This window comes from Psittacula echo (assembly GCF_963264785.1).
Source record: "Psittacula echo genome assembly, chromosome: 1".
Classification (NCBI taxonomy): domain Eukaryota; kingdom Metazoa; phylum Chordata; class Aves; order Psittaciformes; family Psittacidae; genus Psittacula; species Psittacula echo.
In genome coordinates this window covers 39,720,753-39,747,890 of record NC_137735.1, presented here as the reverse complement: position 1 = coordinate 39,747,890, position 27,138 = coordinate 39,720,753, and the positions used below count along the sequence as shown (strand labels likewise).

General features: G+C 35.2%; 1 protein-coding gene across 1 annotated transcript in view; it reads right to left on the bottom strand.

The window, feature by feature from the left end:
• Window positions 1-3,369: 3,369 nt before the first annotated feature.
• Window positions 3,370-27,138, bottom strand: part of GLRA3 (glycine receptor alpha 3) — a gene marked incomplete at both ends in the record, with an annotated part of 76,647 nt that continues 52,878 nt past the window's right edge. Inside the window, 4 exons of the mRNA XM_080620787.1 lie at window positions 3,370-3,639; window positions 11,953-12,099; window positions 13,722-13,936; window positions 21,934-22,071. Of these exons, the coding sequence (XP_080476913.1) occupies window positions 3,370-3,639; window positions 11,953-12,099; window positions 13,722-13,936; window positions 21,934-22,071 (770 nt within the window). The remainder of the gene's footprint in view (window positions 3,640-11,952; window positions 12,100-13,721; window positions 13,937-21,933; window positions 22,072-27,138) is intronic.

Genomic DNA, 27,138 nt, shown 5'->3' with positions numbered 1-27,138 from the left:
TCTGAAAAATACCGCAGAGTATCTTTCAATTCTTGATTCTTGTTAATGCTATTCCCTGCTACTTCATTATACAGTTACAAAAGAATCATTTCCCACACTAATCTTAGCTGATGACAGTAGCTATTCTAGCTTTGTACAGAGGGCTGCCATGCCTGGTGGCATTTTTGGACTTTTCCTTTAGTGGTGAGTAGCAGGCGTCTCTTTCTTTACCATGTGTTTTTACACTAAGTCGTTTAGGAATAATCTAAATGAAATTTAAGAGTTAAGTTCTTCTTTCTTTTGAAAAACACATTACTTGGTGAACTGCAGAGGCTTATGTTACATTGGCAAATGTTATGGTTCCAGTAAAAATACCCAAACTTAGCAGTTCAGGAGAGATTATGGTTCCATTACACCAGAATAGTGAATCTTTATTTACATGAGGGGAGCAGAGTGACATAGCAAATGTTACCTGCATTTGAAAACATCATGGAATCATTTTTTGCTTTTCCCCTCTGTTTGAAATACTTCTGTTATTAATGGATTGCTAAATAAAAAAACGTTCCATCAACACTGTAGAGTTTTCATAATGATGTTTTAAACATATTAATTTATTTTCAGTGTTTCCTGTTAGAAAACTGAGCATTATATGCAAATTTTCAGTTATAGAAGTAAGGTATGCTCAACTTGCTATGGAAGAGAAATATGATTCCATTGAGGAAGGCATATATCTTCCATTGGCCAGGTCTAAGACACTCTTCTCTCACCATAGTGCATGCTTGAAGAGATGCATCCTGAGGGACAACATTAGGCACTAGGTCCAGTCATTAAATCTACAGATCTCACTTATTTTAAATAGAACACATACGTAAGAATCCATTAGGAAGGTCAGAAAATAATTATAATGAAGATTTATGCATTTTATTTTACGTATATGCTGTAATTTTTCCTTAGATTAGCATACCCTAGTCAAAGGGAAATGTGATATACAGTTCTTCCTCCTCACTGAGATAATATGTTCATATATGAATGAAGGATCTTGTCCTTGCTTAATAGTTTACATTCCTTCTGACTCCATTATATTTTGCCAGTTTTGTAATCCAATCTCTCTTTTATCACTTTCAAGATTTCCTGTCTGATTTCTCTGTTTAAGAGCATAGACCTTTTCTGTCTTAAAGAGTGAAGAAAGAAATTAGCCCTAAATTTGTTTACCTCTGCATTGCTTGAATTTGTTATTTTTCGAAATAAGGTAGTACTACTTGTGTGAGAGCAATAGACTATTGCATGATTGGGAAAGAGACAATGTGAAGCTGGCAATCAAGTGTTATAAATTAGAATAACTAGGAGTTATTCTGATCTGGTCAGCATTTTTTAATGCATTTCCCCACTCAAGTATTCTTTATTGAGTGCAAGTCATGTATTTTAGAAGAAAGATGAGTCTGCAAGATAATGTAATTTTTCATGTTTTCCTCTTGATTATGGATCCAGTACTTCAACCAGTCCTTGAATAAAATACTGTTGACTTTGCTGACAGCAGAATTAAATTGACATCCCTTTTCATGAAATACAGCTGAAGATAACTTTGAGAGAGGTGAATATAACCCAACTGATATGTCAGTCATTAGTTCATGATACTCCTTCACACACCTTCATAAGTGAACAATGTATTTTGGAATGTGCATATAAAGAGATCAACAAAACCTCAGCAAACAATAATTGTTTAAAGTTAATTGAATTAAGTTCTGATCATAACTGAGGTAAAACTATAAAAAATAACCAGTTTTAAAATAAAGGAGGATTATAGTGCTTCTTTCTGACACAGCTGAGCAAAATCTGACAGCTACTGTTTTAGAATCTCTCTAACTAATCCTCTGAGGAAAAGAATAGTGAACCCAACCAAACCCAAGGTTGCTATGTTATAATCCTCAGTGCAGAATTACATTGCTTCTGTTACTTCATATGCACCATGGCTTTGGCAGTGCACCAGATGTTTGCTTCCAGCTGATTTTGCTTTTGTATACACATTCTGAGCAACAACAAACCAAAAATTTAAACCATATTAAAAATAAAAATATTTTGCAATAAGAAACAGCTTCAGGTACTGGACTTAGAGTACCTTGTAGTTCTAAATGTCATATTTCTGTATCTTAGCATGTTTTTGTTCTGCAATAGACAAGATTGGCAAAAGTAAACTCTCTTGCCTACAAACTAAGCCATAAATGTGATCTACTGTGTTACAATTCCAAGAAAAACTAATATGAGATGTTTAATCCTAAACAGGAAAAATCTTTCCAAGGGTTTTAATAGTTGTTTTCTTGTTTATTTATATGAAGTAAAATAAATGTAAAAGACCATCTAGATCTTTTTTCATGTTTTAGAACTGCAATTTTTTTCCCACAATTGTGAAGTGCTTCTTAACCAGTGTCTAAGTCATATCAATATGCTTCAAAGAATGAGATAGAAAATTTGATATATTCCTAAATTATAATTCCTGTATTTATGTAACATGTAGGAGGTAAATGTGCATTAACACAGCTATAGTTTTTGTCCAAATATTTCAGTTAAGCAGTTGACTACTTGCTTTTAGTTTTAGTACAAGATATCTTTGTGTTGAATCAGAATGAAACATTGCAAATTTTCAAGGTATTTTTATCTCACAACCTTATGAGCTTTATCAATTGAGAAAAATCCTTCAAAAATATAAAAAGGATTAAAAAATATTATAAGTTTCAATTATCAAAGTGTAGACAAAAGGAAAAAAAATCTTTTGCAGGAATAAATACTTCATAAATTTAGATATATTTATCATGTAATATGCTGTCTATTAGGCTGTAGATATCTTCTCCTGTCAGAGATGATTTTAACATGCACCTTCCAGGGCAACACTAATATGAAGTTCATTGAAACTACATAACTTAAATCTGTCAAATATACGCATTGCAAAACCACAGGTACTGTTCTTAAGACAAGAAAATGTCCCTAAAACTGTAATCTCAAATCAGTAATTCTTCATTATCTTCTAAATTAAATTAAAGGTTTCAAATACTAATCTATTCTGTAATACTGTGGGGTTTATCTAGGGTATTCTGAATCCATTTTTAAAATTAAAAATATACCAGAATTAAAAAAAATTAAGGAACATCAAAGAGTACTGTACAATTATACCACTATGTAACAGTGTGTATAAACACTTGGCAGTAAAGCTTCAGTAGAGAGTGATTTACAATGAAAAAGAGTTCATACTTAGCTTGACACAGGAAGTTTGCAATAGCAGATGTATCTTCTCCAGGTGTTATTCTTCCATTCAACTCTTCTGATGTGCATTTCTAATAGAAAACGTCCTGTTGAACATAGCAGACAGAGCTGTATGTATTGCAAGCCTTAATCATGTTATTGGTGAATGTCCTCATTCCTGATGATTTTGTAAATTACCCAATAAAAAATATTGAAAATCAGGAAGGCTAATGGGAAACAAGCTCTGGATATCGTGTCTATCTTCTTGGCCCGGTCAATGAATACCTTTCTCATGTCATCAGGGCTTTTTGGTGCAGCTTGAACAGGATTATTTGGCCCCTTTTGTGTCACTCCATCTTTTGCTTGCAGACATGGGCCCATTCCATATGCTGTAAAACTAAACTGACTTTCCCTTACATCATCATCCTGTTGGGGAAAAAAAAAAAAAAAGAAAGAAAGGAAAGAGAAAAATCAAATCATGTTTTTTTACTTACAGAAATCTTACCAGCAGCTAAATAGCAAGTATTGCACCATTACCCCAGTGACTTCTTCAATCCACAGCTTATCTTGAGTGGTTGAAATTTCAGCCCTATCAATGTCTGTCAAAAATATTGCAGCAGCCTTAGTAAGCGCAGAATTTTCCTATTTGTTTATAGATTCTCTAATCTACTTAAAGAAAAGAGAGAACTTAGTAAGCTATTGGTAGTTAGGTACACAAGTTTAATTTTCCCCATTTACAGTAAATATCTGCAATCTTCAAGTGAGCAAACTTCACTCTGGTCTTTTAGACAACATCCATTAAATCTCTATGCTGCTTAGTAAAATGGGCTCTTGGCCTCTAGAGATTTTCATTAAAGAAGCACTAATGACGTCGATGTCAAAGATATTAATGAGAATTCTGCATATTTGGTCACTGTATGTTTAGTTAATCTTATCTGCATGCCTCATTTCAGGTCTTTCTGTGAATACATCAGATAAAGAGAATAGTATATAAAGAGTGTTAGTTTAAAATAAAATTAATGAAAATTAAGGCCAGATTTTTCTTCTGATTTGTTCTTCCGACAGTTCAGGGGAAAACTAGCAAAGACATTATGCATTCAGGGAGCTGTAACGGAAAGCAGATTTTAATCATGTGGCACAGAAACAAAACTAGGAGATCTGAAGATATGCATATTTTCATAGCATGCATTACAAGAATGTGGCTTCTGTGGGGAGACACATTTTATACTTCTCTTTAAATGGCTATCAGTATTCTCAAGTGATAATGGAGGTACAAATGCAGGCAAATAAATGATACATAGGCTGTGAAGCCTGGACCAAAGTTTGTTCTGAAGTATATTCCAGTGTATTCTTTCACTATGTATGCTACTCAAGGATATTGATGTGATTTTGATGGTTTTCATAATTTTTTTAAATACTGATTTTAAATTCAGAATTTCCTATATTTCATGTCTAATTTAGCCTAGCTGCTTTAGGATTCTAGACATTTATGAAGTATGGCAAAGTTTTACATATATGTAATTTCTTAAATATTTTTGAAAATAATTTCTGTGTTAAAAAATAATTAAGTTTGATTTTTGATATCTTTGAAACTCTTCCTAGCTTAAATGAAAATGAAAGGATAAACAAATATTATTTACCAAAGCAAATCAAATAATTAGTGTTTCAAGTCAGTAATTCCAAAGCATTTTTTAATTTAAATCTCTTTATACAAAACACAGTTTAAATCCAAACTCCTACATTTTTCATTTTGAAAATGCCTGTCAGATTTGGAAAATCTGAAAATGTTTTTGAATGGAGAATTAATTCTAAATGTATTTAGATTTTTGCTTAAGTAGTACTTGCTAGAAGAACCATTGTTAATTACTTTGTTTAAAAAAAATCCAATGAAGTTTATCATCAGTTCTAGTCAAATAAATTGTCTACAAAAGAATTCAAATTACTACATTTGAAGTGAACTAGTTGGCAATCAGCATGAACAGCCAGCAGAGCTGTAATTATTACCCAACTGCGGTACTTTTTCATACACGTAAGTCAAATAAACTAATAGGCTAATATAGTTTACTGAAACTTCTATACTTAAAATCTATATTAGAATTCTCCTATAGAAACAAAAAAAGAAAAATTAACATGAAAGAAAAGGAGGGAAAATAACTGACGGACTTCAATATGGAAATGAATAACAGAAATACAAAATGATAAGGTCATTATTTGATGACGTGATAAAACAAAGATCTAATTACTACGAAAGTGTTCCTCTCCTGTCAGAAAAGAATGGGAAATTGCATCTTTATAATAGTTGTATTTGAGAAAAGTTTTGAAGCTGTATTCCAGTTAGCAGCAATTACAAATACATGGAGTGTGAGAATTTACACTAAACTTGCTATTTAAGCACCTTCATACATAAAATTCAGAGTTTAAATCTTTCCATGCATCTCCAGAAAACAATTCTTATGATTGCACAAACTCAAAAGGATAATAAAATAAACATTCTGGGTAGCAGCTTTCAGCTAGGTATGTTTTCAGATGAGGTACTATAAGCTAAGACTTTGCTGTCTCTATGTTTTCCTGAATTGAGTGATTTTTTAAAATGGTTCTAAAGGCCAGATCTCTGCTTATTTTTTTTGCTTGCATACATCCTGAGTTTAGTTTGTGAGCAGGCTGCTTGGAAATGCTCTCTGTTGTTGAGGAAGTGAAGGTCCTTCTAGGAATCTTGCATTTCTGCCCAGTGTCTGTTGGATGGTGTCTCCCTTAGGGCAAGCACAATGACTGGAGCCTGCCAAGTCAGACCAAAGGGCTAAGGTTAATGGTTATGCAGGAAACGGCACCTTTGGAGCATTGTAATATGCCAGGTACCACCATATTTTTTTTCTGTGGTTATGCAAGTTTCTTGTCAGCTTCATAATGCAGAAAAAAATTAATTTGGCCCCACGTTCATATCTTAGAGTGCTTGTGCACAGCAGGAAAAATGCAGTTGCTTTTATTATTGATATTAACTTTTGAGTTAATAAAGTATTGAAAGCTGACAGTTTCTTTGGCTCTGTGACCATGCTGTTTTCTATCCATATATTTAATAATACATTTCTCTTGAGGAGTAATATGGATAAGGGCTGAAAATATCTCCATAACCTTTTGACTGTAAGCTGTGGTAACAGCTTGAAGAATTATTTGAAGCTTTGGTTTTGGTTATTTGAACACTATATTTTTTACTGTTAATTTTTGAGAAGAAAGGTATTATTGAATTGGTTTGCACTACAAACAGTTTGGTTTTAAATACCAATCTGGTAGCAAATGATTATTCTTCGAGCTGATGTCACTGTTCTTTTGAAGTTGCAGGAAGTATAATTTTAATAGTATGTTTGAATCCAGACTTAAAGAGATCAAGATGGATTTCAAAATTAACAGAACAAGTACCTTTATTAACATTTCACGTCATCACATACAAGTAGCAATGAAGGTATATGGAGTTCACATGGGAAGACATTATTTCAGACAAAAGGATAGGGCCTCTGTTAGTGATTGGATATCACATTACGACAAATGGGACATCTTCATAGTTTACCCTTAAATTTGTACTGTAGATTTGAGGCAAAGTTCCGTCTACAGGTCGTGTACATCTCAAGCCATTGCTAAGCTGCAATGATTCACTGATTTCATTTCCATCAAGAACTCCCTCAAAATACTTTCATCAAAACGGATGGGTTGACCAGAAAGAAAACAAAAGAAAAAAGGTATGATTACTATTAAAGACAATCTAGTTTGCATGTCTATTTTCCTCACTAAAGATACAATGATCTTTAGATTTGTGAAAATAGCATTAAAAGATTGACTATTCCTGAAAACTAAATATATTAAAAACTAATCTAAAATCAAAGTGTTATTCAGTATACATATACAGTTAATGTTTTTCCTCGTACAATGTAAATGCTAGTAAGAAAAAGCACTGATTATAGGTGTTTTTCAGTATCCGTATATGACTTCTAACTTTGACGTTTTCTCCTTTTGTCTTGCAAGACTGAAAAGACTGTAACTGTAAATGAATAATTCATTCATTCTGAAGGAATGTTTCCATCATATTAGTAATATAATATTTGTGAAATAGTTGTGTTCATTGGCCAGATTTCTTTCTCTGACGGAGACAAAACACTATGGATCATATGCTCACTACTGAATGAAATCTCAAATTTGGAACCAAAAATTCTCCTGTTCTCAGGATTCATTATGCCATTTATGTAACCACAAAGAAATTAGGCCCTTTTTGAAAAATATTCTATATCTATTCTGATGCCTATTGGAAACCAGCAATGAGTACACTGCATATTATGTTTTTATTTATAAATGTGTTTATAACACAATCCCAGAGCTTCAAAATTTTTGTTTATTCTGTGCAAATTGAATTTGGCCTCTGAAAAGAAATTTGTCTTTCAATTATTTGGAGTCATTGAGCTAGGTCGATACTTACAACTATAAAAATGGTAGCCAGAGGGTGCAGTTATAACTAAAAATTGCTTTGAGGTGCTGTTACTGTTGTTTGGGAAGGGAGGCTGCAAATGTACTAGATGGTGTAAAAAAAAAGGGTGTGACTGCAGGGGGAAAATGCATAAGGAAAATGGCAAGGGTAGGTCAGCTTTGGATGCCAAAATGTCTTGATACAGCTCTGCACATAATTACATTTTGTGTAACTGTATAATTTCCCATAATTCAACAGCTCTTTTGTTTGCTGCACTTGTTTACTGCAAAGGGTTTATCTGAGTTCGAGCATGTGCTTTTTAAAAGAGAGATTTCTGTCCTCCTTTGTTTTTAATCAGTGTTGAAAAGGAATAGCCCATAGGTGTGATTAAATTTACAGAAGACTACAACCTGGGAAAAACTGCAAATTTGTCTGAGGATATGTCTGGAGTTAAAGTTGAGTTCAATGATTTGGACAGAGAAATACAGGAGAGTTGGTAGGTACAAATACAAGGTACTACATTTAACCAGGAATAATAAACTTCACAAACATAAGATGGGAAGTGAATGGCCCTGAAGGAGTTCCGGAAAAAGACCTGTGAGTTATGGAAGGTCACAATCTTGGTATGGGTCAATACATGCTGTTGTTAAAAGGGCAAATGGCAAACTGGCTTGAATAAACTAGTGTATAACTTACACCATGCGATCCTTTACCTGCTCTCAACTGTTACTGGCTAGGCTTCATGTTGCAAACAGAGTTTTGAGGAATTACATGGACTTATTTAGGAGAATAAGAGAATTTCCAGGGAAGGAGAATAAGAAAAAAAAAAAAAGAAAAAGGACTGGGAATATTTAAAGAAAAGAATAATGAATGGAAATGTACAGATGGCTACATAACAGAATGCAGCATTCTTTTCTCTGTGTTCCTTCTAGAGAAGCCATCAAAAGAAAAAATCTAAACCATTGGAATAGATTGCAGGAGAGCTTGTGGAATTTTTATGAGTGTGATGAATTAGGTACAACTGATCCTGACTAGGTCAGGAAAATGGATTTATTGACCTCTGAAGAGCATTCCAGCACTGAAATTCAATTGTCTGGCCATTGCTAGGGTTACCTGGTGAAAGTAATATTTCTTGCAACAAGCACATCTTTTTAATTACAAAGGACATAAACTTTAGAAATTCTTCAGCTGCCCTATTGCAATTAGAGATTTTGCATACATATTCTCTTCTGTCAACATATACCTGAAATGAACCATTTCCAAACCCATCTATTTTTGGACTTTTACAACACAGTCAAACCACTAAGAATTTTGCTGTACCCTTGCAGATAAAACAGCGTATGCCAAAAAAATCTGTATTCATCGGTTGGAATTCACGTGGTAGAAAAACCTAATCCTAGTAAAATGTCCCCAAATGGTAAGCACAGAGGATGAAAAAAAATCTAATAAGTTATCCTAACTGTTCTATTTCTGTAATCTATTTGGACATAAATGCTGAATAGAATGTCAGTTTTCACTTTGAAAAGAAAGAGATTTTAATGTTTAAGGAAGCCCCTGAAGTTTATTTTAAACACAGCCTTTTAACCTATTTTCTTTTAATGTCGTTTGACTTTGTGGTCAAATGAACATTTCTTTGTACGTGGTAGTTTTAAAAGTCAATACAATCTATTTCCTGAGAGTTTAACCCAGTCCAGAGGGATAACAAACACACATAAAACTTTATAATCATATGCTATAGTAACTGACTTAAAAAAAAAAAACAAAACAAAAGAAGAAGGAAGCAAAGGTTAATTTGAATTATGATCCTAGGGTATGCATTTCATATTAGAAATTGTGGTGAATAAATAGAAACATTTGTGGTAGGGAAGCCTAGCTATTAACTACTTTCTTTAATCTGGAAGGCGTCATTTGCTATTTGTATACCAGAGACTTTGGATGAGATCCAATTTTTTTGAGGAGAAGAGTATTTCTATGCTGTAACATTTCAACTTGTAGTTTGCTTGTTGGGCAAGGAATGGTTTAATAAAACATCAAGAAAAAGAGAAACAATTAGCTGAGCTGTCTGTAGATCTTGAGAAGGTGTATTCTCAAAAGATAACTGTCTGGGAACTCTAGCTTTACACAGAATGGACTCAGTCAAGAAACATTCATTTAATCTTTTCAGAAAAAATGTCTACTCCTCAAAATCATAACCTTGCATGGCAACAAAGCATTTCTTGGTAAATTTAGGCTGAGAAACCTGTCTCATGATGAAACATCCCACTACAGGGAGGAAGGGAAGACCATGTCCCCCTGAATATGTTTAATGCACTCACCTAGGTATGTAATGAAGAAAAGCATTGAAATGCATGTCTTCGTCCTTCAGAATCAAAGGGTAGCACTTGATAGTTTACTATAGACACTTCAGTCTCTAACCCTCTAATTTCATGAGAATCTAACAGGCAACCCACCTGAGGGTAGAAGACTGTCTAATGAAGTGTAAAATTAGAATAAGGTCTTTTAAGTAACACCATGATGTCAAGCACTGATCCAGCAAAACACTTCAGTCAATGATACTATTCATGTGCATACATTTTTGTTAAGTGGTCTTCTCTTAGAAGTACTTCATATATTGTGGCTCTTTCTCCATATATATCTAAGATGAAATTTGATTGATTGTGATTGTTGAAGAAGTATCTTTGGTGAGCTTGAAGTCTTGCTAAGATGGGGCTTGTAAAAGGTTTGGTTTGATTCTGAGGAAGGTAGGTAATATTACCTGCCAATTTCTAACCCTACAGTTATAAAATTGACTTGTGTTCAAGAAAGATATTGCTGAAGTTGAATATGGTAAATTTGTGTGACATCCAGAAGATGCTACAACACATGGTGAAAAAAATGAATGGGCTAGAGGTGTAGTCACATAATGTATCACTAGCTGCTGCTGTTTGATACATGATGCATTTGTTGTGGCTCACCTGTCCCCTGCTCAGTAATCTGTCTCTGCCTGGACCACTTACCTAGTCCAAACCGTTAAGCAGCTTTCAGAGAGCTGCCACAATTGAAAAATAAACAATCTGTCACAAAAATGTGTGTCTCAGAAAGTGTTTTTTTCTACTACTATCAGTGAGAAGAAAAACCCACCTTTTTTCACAGGAAAAAATGTTGAAAGAAGGTACAGGTGGTCTGAATCATCCTCTATGCTACAGTACATGAGTTTCGGCAGCTGAAGTCTAGGACTCAACACACTGGAACAGGCAAATGTATGAGAATGTCATATTCATTTGACTGTCCGGCCTGCCTTTAACATGGAGTCTTGCTAGTACAGACTGCTTAGGCAGGCTTTTCAGCATTACAGATTTTCCATATCTTCTAAGTAAAAAGGAAACAACCTGTAAAATGTCCTCTCCTTGTGATGCAAGCAATAAATTGAGGTAAGTCTTCAGGAACAAAAGATGGCTGAGCTAAGTCTGAGCTATGGTCAGACTTTAATCCGCAGTGATACTCTAGATAGTCACTGAAAGCCAGCAGAAAGGCTCTGCATGACAACAGTGGTGCATATTCTTTTAATGAGTAGGTTGGAGAAAACCCTACTCTTCGAAAAATCCGAAGTAGGAGTTACATATTGTTGTAAGAAATTTTGCTTATTGCTTGATAAGACTGCAACTTTAGAATTAAAACCTGTAGCCTTAGCTGTTTGACTTTGCACTTGATAGTGGCTTACTTTGCAAGTCGTCTAGATAGCTTCAGCTATAAAATAAATATTAATAACCATTGCCATATTAAAGTTTCTTACTAGTTGTACGAACAATTTACACTAAATTAATGTTAGAAGAAAAAAACATTTCTCAGCCTTTTAAAATAAAACGTTTGTTCTTTCATCAGTAATATTAATTATTTTTTATATTAAAAATAAAGTATTTACGTAAAACACTGCTGCTAAGGCTTTGAACTGAATACTAGAAAGAACTTAGGAAACATTATTTGTTAGATCTCAATGTAGTAAAAACTGCTGCAAGACCAGTAACATTCATCCACCAAAGAATTTAACTCTTCTAACAGAATTCATGCTTGTGCAGATGGCTCCCAGATGGTTCATGCCTCGTTTAAATCCTTCTTAATCCCTCTTTAAGACTTCAAGTTGGATTTATGCAGTGCATAGTCCTTGTAGTGACCCTCTACCTACAGTGAATGCTGCTATTTTATTTATATTGCCACTTTAAGCCTTGACTGTGTTTACCAAATTAACCCTTTATCCTGGCATAAATCAATCTCTGACTCTCTTTCAAAGTTGTGAATGTTGTTACTTTTACCTTGTTCTTCTTCCTCTTGCGGCGGAATCGCAGAAGTTCTTTATGTTGCCTTGACACAAAGTTTACAGCTGCATACTCCAAAAGTGCAGAAAATACAAAGAGCAGACACACAGCCATCCAGATGTCAATCGCTTTCACATATGATACCTATAGAGAGAAAGAGAAGAAGACTGTGTTAAAATCACAGATGTGAAGTTTAGCATTTCATATCAGGAAGGAGGAAGTTCATTAATATCTTCACATCCTAACACTACTTTTATAAAATGAAACTTAACATGAAAGCTAGATAATAAGAAGGACAACAATTCAAGATATAACTGTTAAATGTTTCTTCAAAAAAGGTAGTCTTTGGCAAAATATATTTACTGTTTCTTATTAACAGTTCCTTATAAGGTACTGTGTACACTGTATCACAAACCAAATAATCCAGAAGAAGCACATGCTATTCCTCAATTTGTCCCACTGAGATCTGTGAATGATACTAAGGAACCAAAGAATACCTTATAGTGGGATCAGTGGGAATTCCTGTATTAGAATAGATCTGATTTAAAGTGCCTGGAATAGAAATTAGCTAGAAGACGGAAGATAAATTGATAACTAGTATGTTCATTCTCTGCTAATACAGACACAGTAAATCAAAGTTATAGGTTCAGATTAGTCCTGTAATTTTGACACAGTGGAACTACTGAATACCAATTACAGAGTAGATGAACTCATTGCAATCCTTTACTGCCAAGCTTTGCTGCAGGACATCATCTGAACTAGGAAAGTAGGGCCTCTCCCTATGTGTATATTTACAAGAGCTTTGTCATATAAACGAACATAACTAGCTTCAGGCTTAAAAAATGTGACAAAAAACCATCTGTAGCTCTCTTTGGTAACCTCTTACAGTCTTATTTTTCTGAGGTTTTATATAATTTTGTTTTCTTATCTGTTGATGCTAGATTCAGATGCATTTAGATCCATATATTTGAGGCATGAAACACACCCCTGTTACGGATATCTATTTTACTTGGAAAAAAATTTAATTAACCAGCATAAAAATACCATGTTAAAACTAAATACAGAAGTGAACTTTGTGTATTTTTATTGTGTATATTTTATTTCTGTTAAGTGCAGTGGAGCATGAAGATGGTCAAAGAATAAGCCTTAAATTGAAAATCTCTAAAGCAATGACAAGTCAGAAAACTTAAATAATTAATCATACAAATATAATTTAAGCTATTTACAGCATGTAGCAAGCCATTCTTTATGCAGCTGTCTGGAGCTATTTAGCTTCACATTTTTCTATATTTTAATGTAAATTGTAACTAGTGAGTTAACTAGTTAACTAGTTAATTTTAACTAGTGAGTTAATTCATAATGTAGGCAGGTTTTGAGAAAGAAATATCGAGAGAAGGTTAGAATCTATGAACTTTAGAAATTCAGTGATATCTGTTAGCATGTCATCAAATACTGGGATCTGGAAAATTATGAGCTAGCCAAGTGCTAAACAGCATTTATATAGTACTGAATAACACTGCTTTCATTACTTACTGAAGTTTGTGGAATTTAGTAGATAGTTGGCTAAATAGTTGAGATGGCAGGAATGGAATATATTTGACTGGTGACTCAAAACTCACCTAAATATTTCAAGGTTATGTCCTTTAGAAGATGCTTGAATACTGATAATTCAAACACACATTATAAGGTTGACTGAAGGTGTTTATTTGTCACACAGCATTATGACTTTGTACTAATGCAGTGCAAACAAAGGAAATTCTGCCTACCTTTGGAAGAGATGCTCGTGAACCTGAGCTTTGTGTTGTCATGGTCAGTACAGTTGTTATGCCTAAAGCCACTCTGGCTGGAGCTGCATCCATATTGATCCAAAACGACACCCAGGAGAGAATGACGATCAAAAGACTTGGTATGTACATCTGGATGAGATAGTAACCCATCTGCCTCTCAAGGTGAAATCGGACTTCAATACACGTAAACTTTCCTTTTTATAGCAAAGAAGAAATATTCAATAGAAATAGAATGTTCTTTACTGTCAACATCTAGTGCGCACATTAAAGAATTTACACTCTGTCAAATATATATTGTTCTCTAATGAAAGATGGGTGTTTTGATTTCTCTTCAGTGATTTTTAGTATGCATGGTCTCTATTATTACAGGAGTATTTACTGGAAAGAAAGTGGGCAGAAAACCTGAAAACATAAGAATTCACTAACCTCTGGAACTCTTCTTTCTTTATAAAAACCAAAACACAATTCATTATGACAAAGGAAACTTCCTCTGTGTGATCATACTTGTTTTTCTATTGTTTGGAAATACTGCTGTATGCAAAGAAAAGGCTTCCTTTCCTATTGTATAACATCTCCTTTATCTTTTGGTTCAATTTGAAGCTTAAACTTGGGGGTTTTTTTGCTTCAATGAATTTGAGAAAAATATAGTGAGATCAGTTTGGGCATTAGGATTCTGCTAAGTCTTGCCTTTTATCCCCATTCAAACTGTTCCAGTTCAAAAGTACAATGTCTGAGATTTAAATAGAAATTGAGGATTTGAGATTAAATAACTTTAGGAAGCTAATTAAATTTTTTCCCAGATACTGAGCATCAAACAACTTAAACCAGAACAAAAATATTATTGTTTGTTCATAGAAATGCCATAAGCCCATTTTTTTCTCTTATCCAGATTGCCTTTTTTTTTTTTTTTTTTAACCCTGTGGACTGTAGAATATTTCACAGATCTTGACCTGGTCTCATCAGATTTTCTAATTCTGCTCAATGCTCATATTAGTCACATATGAATGATGCTGACGGCAATGTTGTTACCGTAAATAGAGTATAAGTGAATACACAGTTTCTTACAGCAGGAAATATGCATAGCTAAGATTTCTTCCTTATTTGAATGAAAGAATTTCCTAATTTAACATGGAAAGCTATATATTTGTTTATTTCTTAATTGGTATGCAGTTTTTTGGTTATAGTATGTATCTATTTTGATGGATACTTTCCTAATCCATTCTTATTTGCCAAAATGTCATTTTACAGAAAATAGTTCCACATTAATAATGCTTTAATATTTATCATATTAACAAAATTCATGTAATGGACTTATTTATGAGCTTATGCTATACTAATTTCATGTATTGTGTATTATGCTGTGGCAAGTTTTAAGCACACAGAAATGAGTTTCAGATAAAGTCAAATGGAAATGTTTTTTTATTCTAGGCTTGGAAATATCTTCTGAACTTAATTCTTTTCATAATAGTTCTCTTCACAGGCTGTTCTTTCTATGATGTCATAGTAATTATCATTGTATAAAATTTTTATTCTGTTGAGACACTAAAAAATTATTTAGAAAGACAGTAGTTATGATGTTCAATTTTAAAATGACATGATATATCCCAGGAGTTTTATATCTTCTGGCTCAATTATTAGTTCCATTCCTAATTGCTGTTTTTTTCTGACTCCTATCTACACTCCTGAAATCTGTGTCCCAAATCCTGTCTCAACCATCTGCTGCCCCAGCTTCAAAACTGATTTCTGCTTCAATCAAATGATGAAGTCCTGGTTTAATGAAGTGAACAGGACAGGCCAGGATTTTCCCTTATATTTCTCTTCCAGGATCTTCAAAAGGATACCTACAAGATACATGCTTTTACTTAGCAGTTCAGTACAGCCCACGTAACTAGAAGTTCTGCACTGGGCCTTTGTCAAAATCATATTCTTTCTTCAAACTGATCCTTACCCTGAAGATTTGTTTTTTTGTGACAGTAGACTTGGACAGCACTGGTCTCTCTCTCATACATCACAGGAAATCATGAGGGTAAGGAGTGACAGAAATGCATCAACCAGATCTAGGTCTCTTGCAAAGCTGTTTTATTTGGCATCACAATAATTACAGTTCAGCATGGAGCATTTCCTTCTTATAGGATCCTATATTCTTCTTTGAAAACAAATTAGGAAGGAAAACTCAGGAGCATCAGAAAGTGTAATACGTGCACGACTGGAATGTGAGTAAACTTTGGCTATCGCTTGTACAGTTTTGTTTTGTTTGTTTTTTTTTTCTCCAGAGAAAGGTGGGAAAAGAGATCTAAGTCTCTTTCCTGAGTACTCAAGTGGGCTCGAACTGTTACAGAGCTCTCAACACCATGGTCCTAAAGAGGGAGCAATAAATAATGTACTAGGTCTGATGTGGGTATTTTTTATGTGGTTGTAAGTTTGCCAGGTTTGTCTAAACTAAGGAGAGAGAACAACTGTGGACAACAGAACCCTGAGAAAATGAAAGAGATTTTGAATGAGAGAAGTACAAATGGAATATATTGTAATCATAGAAAAGGATAGAAAAGAGATGGGATAATGAAGAGGCCAAAACTCAGTCTGAGTCATGTTTTAGAGGAACTATGCTGAAAGATTTTTTTGCACAGATTTGTATTTTTCTAGACATTATTGACCAAGGTTAAAAACAACCCCCAAAACAAACGAAAAGCCTCAAGCCCCCATTGACGAAAATTGAAAATAAGAAAGTGAAGTGTGTGCCAAAGGGGAAAAATACTTTTACCTAACTGCGCAGAATGTGTGACTTTAGATTCCTGCCTTTGTCTCAGGCCCAGTGAGTTTGTGGACATGCCACTCATATAGAATAATAGAATCAAGTAGGTTGGAAAAGACCTTTAAGATCATCAAGTCCAACCATTATCCCAGGGTTGCCAAGTCCGCATCTGCTTTGTTCCAGAATAGCATTGAACAATTAACACGTGGCAACTTCCCTGGGAGACTGCTGTCTCCCCAGGTAGACTTCTTTGTGTTACTCCCCTGCTGACTATTAGAGAAAGGCAACAGTTGGAAGTCAGTCTTGGCACTGCAGTTGTAACAGTTGCTGGTCTAAGTGTGGAAGGGGTGATGTTAATTTTTGCTTTTCCTGGCTGAGGTCAGAGCCACTTGCATAAACTTGGCTAATGAAGCAGAATGGAAAAAAAAAATAGATTGCACTAGCAGCTGTGAACTTCAGCTAGGAGGCAGTCAGCGGAGGCAGTCAGCAGAGGTTGCATTGTTCTTTTCCAGCTGTGGGTTTCCTTTCTCGTCCTTTATTTTATTTCAAATTCAAAGCCAGGTTCGCTGTGTTTTAATCTTTTTGACTGGATGCTTGACTAGATCAGAAGAGACATACCCATGAAGTCATCTCAGCTGGGGAAAGAAATATCCAAGCAGCTAAAAGCATTGTTCTAATAATTCATTTGCAGCACACAGAAGGTAAACTCTAGTTCATTCTGATATTCACTGTAAACATCATGGGGAGTAGCCAGGAGGAACATATGAAACCTTTGTGGTATTGTGGTTTCCTGAGGCCGAGTAACATATTAAAGCCTGATGCTATTTCAGACTAAGGGTAAATCTAGATGTGCGCACAATCCATAAAATGGACAGATTTTTCTAATGCAGAAGAAAGAACAGCTATTAAGAGCTTCCTAAAAGATAAACATTTTTCTTCATGAAACAAAGGTCCTTCATGTTTGGAAGTCCAGCCTAACCAGGGATTCAAGTGTGTTAAAGGCACCGAGAGTACTGCCTTGCTGAATGCTGTACCTATGCATATGAAGTGAATGTACTGGTATATATGCATGCAATAGTGCATTTTTCTCTCTTACACATGTTCTTTGGTAACAAGGTCAGATCTGCTTGGTTGGCCTGATTTCCATGCAATGTTCACACTGAAACTGATATTCCAGTCAGTCTATATGATTTTTCTTTTCCCCATAAAGTACAAGTGGCTTTTCTTTGGAGTCAGTATTTAAGTCACATATTGTTTTTTTGGTTGTTGCTGCTGTGGCCAACTGTGAGTAACCCGAGATGAGCAATTTTCCACCTTAGCACAACTTCATGCTGTACAGCCTCTTCTGACAATGGCAGGTGCTGGTTAAGTAGTGAGCTATGCAGGTAGCAGTGTGCTTGTGTGCAAGCAAAATCAAGCATAAGTAGTATCTTTCAGACCATAAGGTGTCCTTTTCAGTTTCCTCTGCCTCAAACTGCTCCAGAGGCAGTAATTGGTAGAACTTAAACATATTTGTCCCCTTTCAGCAATCTTTAAGATATTCCCTGTGGGAAGCTTTCAATACTGTACCCTCACAATATCATGGTCATGTTTACAATTCCCAGGAAAGTTGAGGAGCTATTTCTGAAGCTACATAGAAAGTTTTTGTAATGGAGAATCACCTTAGGAAACTGAGCCAAAGAAATAGCATGCCTGAGTAATAAAGATAAAAGCCAATACAGAGGTGGACTACATGATTCTGTTTTTACTGAAGACCAATGACCAAATATCAGCCAGCCAGCCCAATGGCCAAAATATTGCTATCTATGGAGATTTGCTAACAGAGTCCTGAGGCAACTGAGATGTGATGATGGTCCTCTCCCCTAGCACTGCATTTTCCGCCTTGATAAACAGCTACAGACACAGATTTAACATGAAATTAAGTACTGAGAGATAGCATGAAAGGGGAAATGGAGAGTGAGAATTCTTCCCTGGCTTAGCCAAAATAACTGACTTAGATTTAGATTCTTTAATACAATATAGGGCTTCTACCATTGTCTGCCTTCTGGGAATCACTCCCTTAGGCAGCTAAGGAAGTACATTCCTGTACTACCCATGAAGGTCCTAAGCATTCAAGCTCAGTCTGAGCCTGAACATTGCGTTAGAGTGTTTATTTGTAGGTGCAGTCCTGAACTGCTGCAGTGTTTATCATTTCTAGACTTGCAGAAGTCAGAGTTTGTCATTTTGTCTGGAAAAGATGTACTGCAAAAGGCAGCTGATGCACTTTTCTCTATAGAGCAAAACTAGACAGTCCTCTCTTCTAAAAGCAAAAGTTGAAAGACTCATCTTCTAAGACAAAACAATAGGTAGACTCAATAGGTAGACCCAGGAAACAGATTTTGCATGGATTGATGCAGAGCGGCTGCTGCACTTTATGATACTGTTTTATAACATTTAATACCTTGGGTTCCCAGGTTCTCCCTAAATAGTTGCCATTGTAATGCTTTGAGTATTCTTATTTTGTCTCTGTACCTTTGTATGAAGGAAAAAAGGACCATTATTTACTCAAAACAAATGTCTATTGCACTACAACACGCACTGAGAACAGTCAAAGAGATAAAAACTGCTTATAAAAGTACTTGTCTTTTCCTTGTTGTAAAACATCCAGGATGTGTCTATGATCATGCAGCCTGACTAGAAATAATGATTTTCAAGTGTCTGTCATAAAACTGGACATGTTCTCATAGATATGGCTGGTGTCTATGTATCTAAAACTAAGATTCATCTAAAACTAAGATTCACAAAACGGCTGTAGGAATGTACTACCATTAAGTTTTTCTTTCAAGTAATGGTCTGCAAATATCAGTGGCATATTGGGGAATATCAGTGCTGATGCTTTCAGGTGCCATTGACTACGTAAATGTAAGTTCTTGATCAGGAAGGAAGTGACTTTACATAGCTTGTTCTGTGGCAGGCGGTAAGCTTAACATTGGTGTAAGACTGGTAATGACTGCGGTAAAAAGTGTTGAAAATAAATGTAGAAAAAAATAAAATAATTTCTGTTTCAACTTGATGGATTTGCAGTTGCTCAGAACGGAGGACCAAACTGCCATTCAGAGGGATCTCCATAGACTGGAGGACCCATCACAGCATCATGACAATTGGTAAAGATAAATGCACAGTTGTGCAATGAAAGTGAGGTTACCACATGCACTGGTACAGGTTGGGGATGGACTGGGTAGGCAGTGGTTGTACAGGAAAGGTCTGGGAGCCCGGTAGATAATGACTTGAACAGAAGTCCTGCAAGGTGAAAGACTAGTCACATGCTCCACTGTGTTAGCAGTGTTACAGAGGGGAGAAGTAAAAACTAAGGAGAATCTAACAGCAACATAAATAGCAAGGACATCTAGATGTAATGTCTCTGCTTCAAGGACAGCTGATAATTTTTTATGCAATGACTATTTAAGGTAGAATGTTTCAATTTTTATCAGTGCAGGGGTGATAACTGAGGTCTCTTCTGTGGCGAAAAATGCCCTTTTGGAGTCAGGCAGTGCTGTTTTCTGTGTCTACGGATTGTCATGTCCTCAGCTGTCATAGATTGTTAGTTTTTCAAAGTGATTGCAATTAAAATTGGGTTTTGCATGAGAGCCCAAGGGAGCAATGTGTGTCACATATGAAGTGAATGAAGACGTGGTAGAGCAAGACCATCCTTGTAATGTGAATGGTTTGCATATTGTGATTTTTCTGCTTGTTATGATTCTACATCACTTCCCAAATTTGTCACTGCAGATATACCAGTGGACCCAACAACATGAAAATGCTCAGAAATGTCATTGCGTCACTTCAGAACACAAGACTTGATGAGCTATTATGCTGTACTGTTCTGAAACTGTTATGTCCCTATATTTAGAAGCAGTTTATTTTTCAAGCTGTGGTTAGACTGATCCATTTTCAGTTGGCCATGAAACACTGATGAGACATGCACTGATGAGTTTCCACACACTGTCCTGAAGCTTCACATGAATTTGCTTCACAGGGAGGCTTTTGGTTTGGTTTTTTTGTTGTTGTTGTTTTATGGGAAATCTCAGAAGAGCTTTCATCCTGTGCTGTAAGTAAATTGAAACTGAATACTCTTCTTTGGTCCCTTATTGCATACCAAGCAGCATTTGCTCAGCATTCTTTTAGGAATTCATTTTATCTACTCTCTTGTAGGCCAGAGAAATAGGCTTTATTTCTGGTTTTGATTTTTTTTTTGTTTCTTGTGGAGTGTCTTGAAGGCATATCTGTCTACATCACCTCTTTGCAGGAGCCTTAAGAAAGCACATTACTGGTCACGTATCTGAGTGATATAATGGAGGAAAAGAAACTCTTAGCTGTTGTCTTTTAATATAATATTTAGGGTTCTTTAGCCTAGAATTGGTAGTTAATAATTCTGGTTGTAAAAAGTAATGAAAGGCACTCCCACCCTCCTAGAAAGCAAATCAACCCCCTCTAATTTGATTAACTTCATACTGCAGACCTGAATAAAAAAATAAATACTCTGGAGAAAGTACTTGAAGAGGAGAATCTCACAAAAAATATAGTCCTGCATGAGTAAGACTGTCTTTGCCCTGACAGAATTCTTCTAGATTTGTACCTCTAGCTTTGGTTCTGTAACTCAGAGCAGGCCACTCTGCTGCTTCCTCTGGTGAGGACATACCCTTCTGCCTGCAGCTGGTGCCACTCAGCACTGCATTTTATTCCCCCTGCTAGTTGCAGGCACGTCCCACATCTGTGCAATTGTCTTCTCACCTGCTGAGGTCTTTTAAAGTCTCTATCCTGAAGCATGTGGTGGGTGCCTGCATCCAGGTTTCCCAGTTTTCTGTACTTGTAAATGGCTTGACTTTTCTGGACAAATCATATAGCCCAATTGTTTTTTTAAGTAGAGGCACGAACCTCAGACGTCTTTTCAGGGCTGTGGGCTGCACTCACATTTTAGAGCACCTGTTTGGCCACAGAAATGCAGTTTGGCCAAAGCAATGCAGAAATATAACAATGACCATGCTGTTCTCTAGAGTTATGACAATAAACCCTTTCTCCTATCTAAATGTGACAGCAGCTCATAGGAATGCCCTGTGTCCCTTTTTCCTCACTGAGCCAGTCAATGCTTAGCATACTACTTTTTAATTTCAGTAGTTCAGTATAGATGTGTTCATGGCACCTACTGTAAAAATAAAACTCCTGGCTGTATTGCTTCTGAATTATGTGAACTATGTAGTTTCTTAAATTAGCTAACACAGAAGTTTGATCAACCTTCAGGTAGTTTTGTTTTGTCATATCAGTTATTAAAGACTGCATTATCCTGCACAATGCACCTGGAAATTTTAATCTTCTTGTGAGAATAATTAAATAAATAAAGTTTCCAAAATAGCATAAATGTTAAATGTCTTTCCAGTTTTAATCACTAACATGCTTTCCTACCTGTATTGTAGTGCTTGGTGCAGTAACATAAATCCTTTTCTTCTTTCAGCAGAAACTGTGGCAGAGTGAGACCTTCTGCTACTTGAACTGCTCCCTTTTCTTGCCATTCGAAAATGAGATCATTCATTGTGTATCCAACTAAAAAGAAAAGCAAAATAAACAAAATCGCAAACCAACTCTAGGTGAGCTTCAAACTTTGAAAAGCAGGGACATACCAAATAGTGTTAACTTGAGTAAATGTTACAAAATGGAGATAATAGAGGTCTGCTTGTATCTCTTAATCACCAAACATTCTGAACTAGAGAAAAATCTTCTGCATCCTTTGTGAAATCTTTATAGTCAGTCTATTAATGGAATTAACAAAAGCATCAAAATGAGCTAAGCATCCAATTTTCTTGGGTGCTTGGGATCATCTTACCCTACCCTGCCTGTGAAGGATCCAATAGGCCCTTCACACTCAGGTGTCTTCCTCTTTTTATTCGAGATGAAATAGTGGATTGTGAAAGCTATGTTTATGGATGTATGTAAATTTGAATTGTAAGGTGCAAACTCTTCACAGAAAACAATGAAAGAAAATTTCTGCAGGAGTGAGGTATTCCTTGAATTGAAAAAAATACTTCGAAACTGGTACAAAACAAGGGAGAGAAATTGATCGTAATCTTCTCATATTAGCTGACTCTGATGTATTATGACATTTAAAGACATTCAGTTTCAATATCCAGATTCCTGGATTTATCCTTACCTCATGCATGTTTGTATAAGATTAAATAAAACAGCAAAAAGCCATAATAGAAGTACTAATCAAGGGCCAGACTTTGTAAATTGCAAGTACTTTCCCCTGCTATTTCCCCCTCTCAGCTGAATATTCGCATGGGATATCACTGGGGGAAATATCTCTACTTCCTCTGGATATGTCATATATTAATTTTCCGGTATATCGCTGGCATTTCATTTTATTACTATTCTGAATATATTTTATCTGGTTATAATGAATTAAAAAAAAAAAAAAAAAGGATTCCTATTCTTGTTCAGTTTTCATTAAGACTTTCTCAGAATCTAATAGATTTGGACAAAGTGAGTTTTTAAGATTGAAATCTAAAACTAGATAGCTTCTACTGTTGTAATAATTTGAACAACAAGGGCACACTTGAGACACATATAATAGCTTGAACTAGAATGAAAAGAGAGGGGTTTTTATGTCTAAATTATATCTTTCATTCATCTATTTTGCTTCTTTGCAATATTTCCTTTCTGGTTTAGTCCAGTAGTTATGCGCTGCTGAGGATAACCTACTAACTGCAAATATTTTTAACCTTCCAGTAGCAAATTACTGTTCAATGTATATTTTTTCAGAACTTTCTGAGAGTAACTGTCTGCAGCAAATACTGAAATCTTGAGTTCCAGTGAAGGAAATAACTTCTTTGATGTGTGGGCATAAATCTTTCCCCTGTCATATTCAGTGACTTTGTTTCTCTTTGAATACGTAAATATGAATAAATGATATTCAGCCATAATGCCCTTATACGCTGACCTCAAATCTGAGACATACTTCATCTTTTTTGGTCAATGTTGAATGCACCTATAAGCTTTGTTGTTTACAAATTTTAAACTGTTTTCAAGACCTTCCTTCTAGATTCTTTCTTTTGGGGAGTACCTATACACACAGCTTTACAACAGACACTCGGGCTGACTGGTGGTTTACTTTGGTATTCTCTTGGGGCTGGATGAATTCGCTGAAAAGGAGATCATATCCTTTTAAATAAGTAATTAAGATAAGAAATTGCTCAAGTCATTACAGCTGCATATTAACTGTGCAAGGAAACAATTATTTTTCTGTCTTATTGTATGCATGACATTCCATATACACAGTATTAAAATTCAGTATTAAATGCCACAAACTTTAAAAATATCAAAAGTATGGGTCCTATCAAACTTTGCATGAATTCAGACAAAAAGCAGTTTTGTGTAAAGCAGATTATCATCTGAAGCATGTAGATTATGGCCAGAAGTCATATCCCCTGAATGAAACTTATTGAATTGACAAGAAACAACTGCTGTGTCAAAATGTATTTCAGTAAATCAGATTCATTCATCTCTAATTCATGCTTTTAATTTTTCTTATCTATCTACCCTGCCCACTAATTATTCTCTAGTGTGACCTGGTAAAAATAATGGCAAATAAAAATAAAATAAAAGCTGTTGTAGTAAGTAATTTTTATCATGTTTACATTTTAAATGCCCAAATATAGCTTTAGCATTCAATACTGTAACTTCCCTTTTGTAAGTCAAGATCATAGGTACGGAGAAAGTGTGTCTTAAAATATAGAGAAGCTTATTGGAGAAGTGAGTTTATGTTATACCAAAGAAATGTCAAATAGTATAATGTATATAATATTTCAACTACATATGTTAAGCAACTTAAATCTATATTAAATATATGTACCTTTATTAAATATGAAATACATGGCCCATTCAAATGTGCCCATGGAATTAGGGAAATCTAAAATCCTGTAATAGTCCTGTAATTGGGGAAGTGATGAAACATTAATTATTTAAGTATATTGAACTATTTGCTAGCACAAATTTGTCTCTACATTTTCTTTAGTGAGCTCTGTTAACAAGGACAGGTATTTTTGATTTTCTGACTGAAACAATTTTGTTACTTGGTACAGTTCCAAATGAACTGAAAATCTCTTTTATTCTCTTTTTTCCAACTACCGCATCATTGTGGTTAGCATGGGGAAAAGGAAGAAAGAGTACAGTGAAGAGTATCTACTCACCAACAGAGATAATGCAGAATAGGAGAATTTGCAAGAACAAACTGCAGCTCGTATCCTAGGCCGCCTATCCCAGTATATTCTACGCACAGAAAGGGCTAAACCTTACATTGTTCTGTTTTAGAAATTATTCAGGAGCAACAGCAATACTAATTGAACTCACTGAGCTTCCTAAATACCTCAAAACCAAGAAAATATTTTTGTTTTGTAAATAATTCTATGAAGAACTGCTGAATATCACACTCAAAATGCTCATGGTATTATGTGCATTATGCATAAGGGGAAAAACGCATTTCCATAGAAATGGCTTTTTGAAGGAGTTGGTCGTTACCATACTGTAGCATATATGCTACTACATTTATATACACAACAACCCTATAGATCAGTCCTCTTAATTTTGACAGTTTTGCTGGTTAATGTAATTAGTGTCCCTTATTGAAGTGTCTGGGCTCCCAAGAAGACATCATGGCAGATTTTGAAATTACCTTAAAGTTCAGTCTTAACAACAAAGTAGAATCTTATGTTACTGATATGGATAAGGCACTAAATTGCTCAGTGCCATTAAGAGCAGGGGGTGGAAGGGGCTTTAAGTGCACAGCAAATAGCAGAAATGTTAGGAACTTTGGTAATGAAAATTTTGAAGCTTCAAGGTCAGAGCGTTATTTTTTGGATTTAAGATCCTAGAATTGCCAGTCATAAAACTGTACAGTATTAGAATTATGTGGATTAATTCAAAATTCTGATGCTACTGCCTGAGTTCAATGGGACTATACAGATTTTCATGCATATGCATTTGTGATACTGAGGCCTACATTTGCAAAAGGGAAATGATTAGCTGCTGCAACAAACCTGTGGGCTTCAAATGTGAAGACTATATTCTCAGCAAATGTACTGGTACAAACTTGCACTAATTGTCATATATTCTTAAATATATTCCGTGTCTTGTAAGGACTGCATTGAAATATGTAGTAGTTATAAAAAATAAGACATCTTTATTGTGCTGTTAGGTTCATAAATACTGAATTAAGAGAAACTAGCTGTCAGGAAGAGCTGGCACAATCTGGGACCATGGTTTTGTGGAAATAAGAGGAATCAACTTGCAGTAAAGTCATAGAATGAGGAACTGTGCATCTTGCAGGTTTTCAAGTTCAGATTCATACCTGTAGAAGCCCTATCTCCCCAGTCATATTTCTTTCTAGATGGCTATGCCACAGAAGCCCATGCTAAATGTTAATGTGGAGATGAATTTTACAGGTTTTTTTGGTTTTTTGTTTTGTTTTTTTTTAAATAAAATACGTAATCATATTTTGTATGTCTCACATTTCTATCAGGAGGGCATTGTATTTTGTGTAGATAAATCATTTCAGTGTCCTTCTACTGAGCTCTGAGCATACAGAGATGATTTAAAGTCAATCAGAAGAGTGCTTTTATGAACTACACATAACTTTAAATGTTTATTAACTGTTTCTAGATGTATGGAGCTTATTCTGTAGTAGACATAAGTGCTTAGCTCTTGAATTCTGACTTCTTGGGTATGGATTGAGCATGAAATATCTTCTCTCTGTGCCTTGTTTCTGCTCTGTATTCTGCTTTCCATCAGAAATGTGGTGTGCCTGTCTGAAGGGAGTCCTAGCCTATGTGTCCCGAATTAAAATCTGTGAACCTATTTCTGAGCACACCTGTCTTTGACGGTAAAATTTTGCTACATAATGGTTATTCCTACTTTTAAATTCTTGCTGTCCAGTCCTACTATATTACCTGTCTTGCTGCTGGTTTTTGAGCAGAACATATATATCTCTCATTTACGTGTTCTGCAGCCCAACATGATATTCAAATTCTCTCTAAAAGGGAGTTTTCTTTTTTGACTATAAGATGGTTTTGATGACTATTATAAATTGCTACCAGATATTTTTATTATTGGTAATTGGGAAATACAATGTTATGAAGGAAAGTCCTAGTGGCTACCTATTAGTGTTGAAAAAGGACAGTCAGTCACTGGCCTAATTAGTATACGAAGGCATAGCTCACTTTTTCATTGTTGGTGGAAAAAGTGATCTTTTGATATTACAGAAATAGCTGAAAGCAATGGAGGCTATCACCTAGTATAGTGGTCAGCAGGACCAGGCCAAACTACAGTGGATTAGTAAGGATTTCTGTCACTCAAATGCAGTGGGCTAGGGTTTTGGTTTTCCGTATGCAAATGCACAAAGGTTGAGAAAGGAAGTAAAGGTGCCAAATTGTGTGTGTTATGGGATACAAAACAGCTGCTGTGGCTGAAGTACAAGGCAGTTTGCAGTGTATTTGTTGTCTGGCTACTGTCCAGATGTTTGTTCTTACTTAATTCTACAGAGATATTACTAATCACACAAAATCGAAGTGGTATCATCATAGAACTGGGAAGAAAGAACAAAACCCCTACATTGTTATA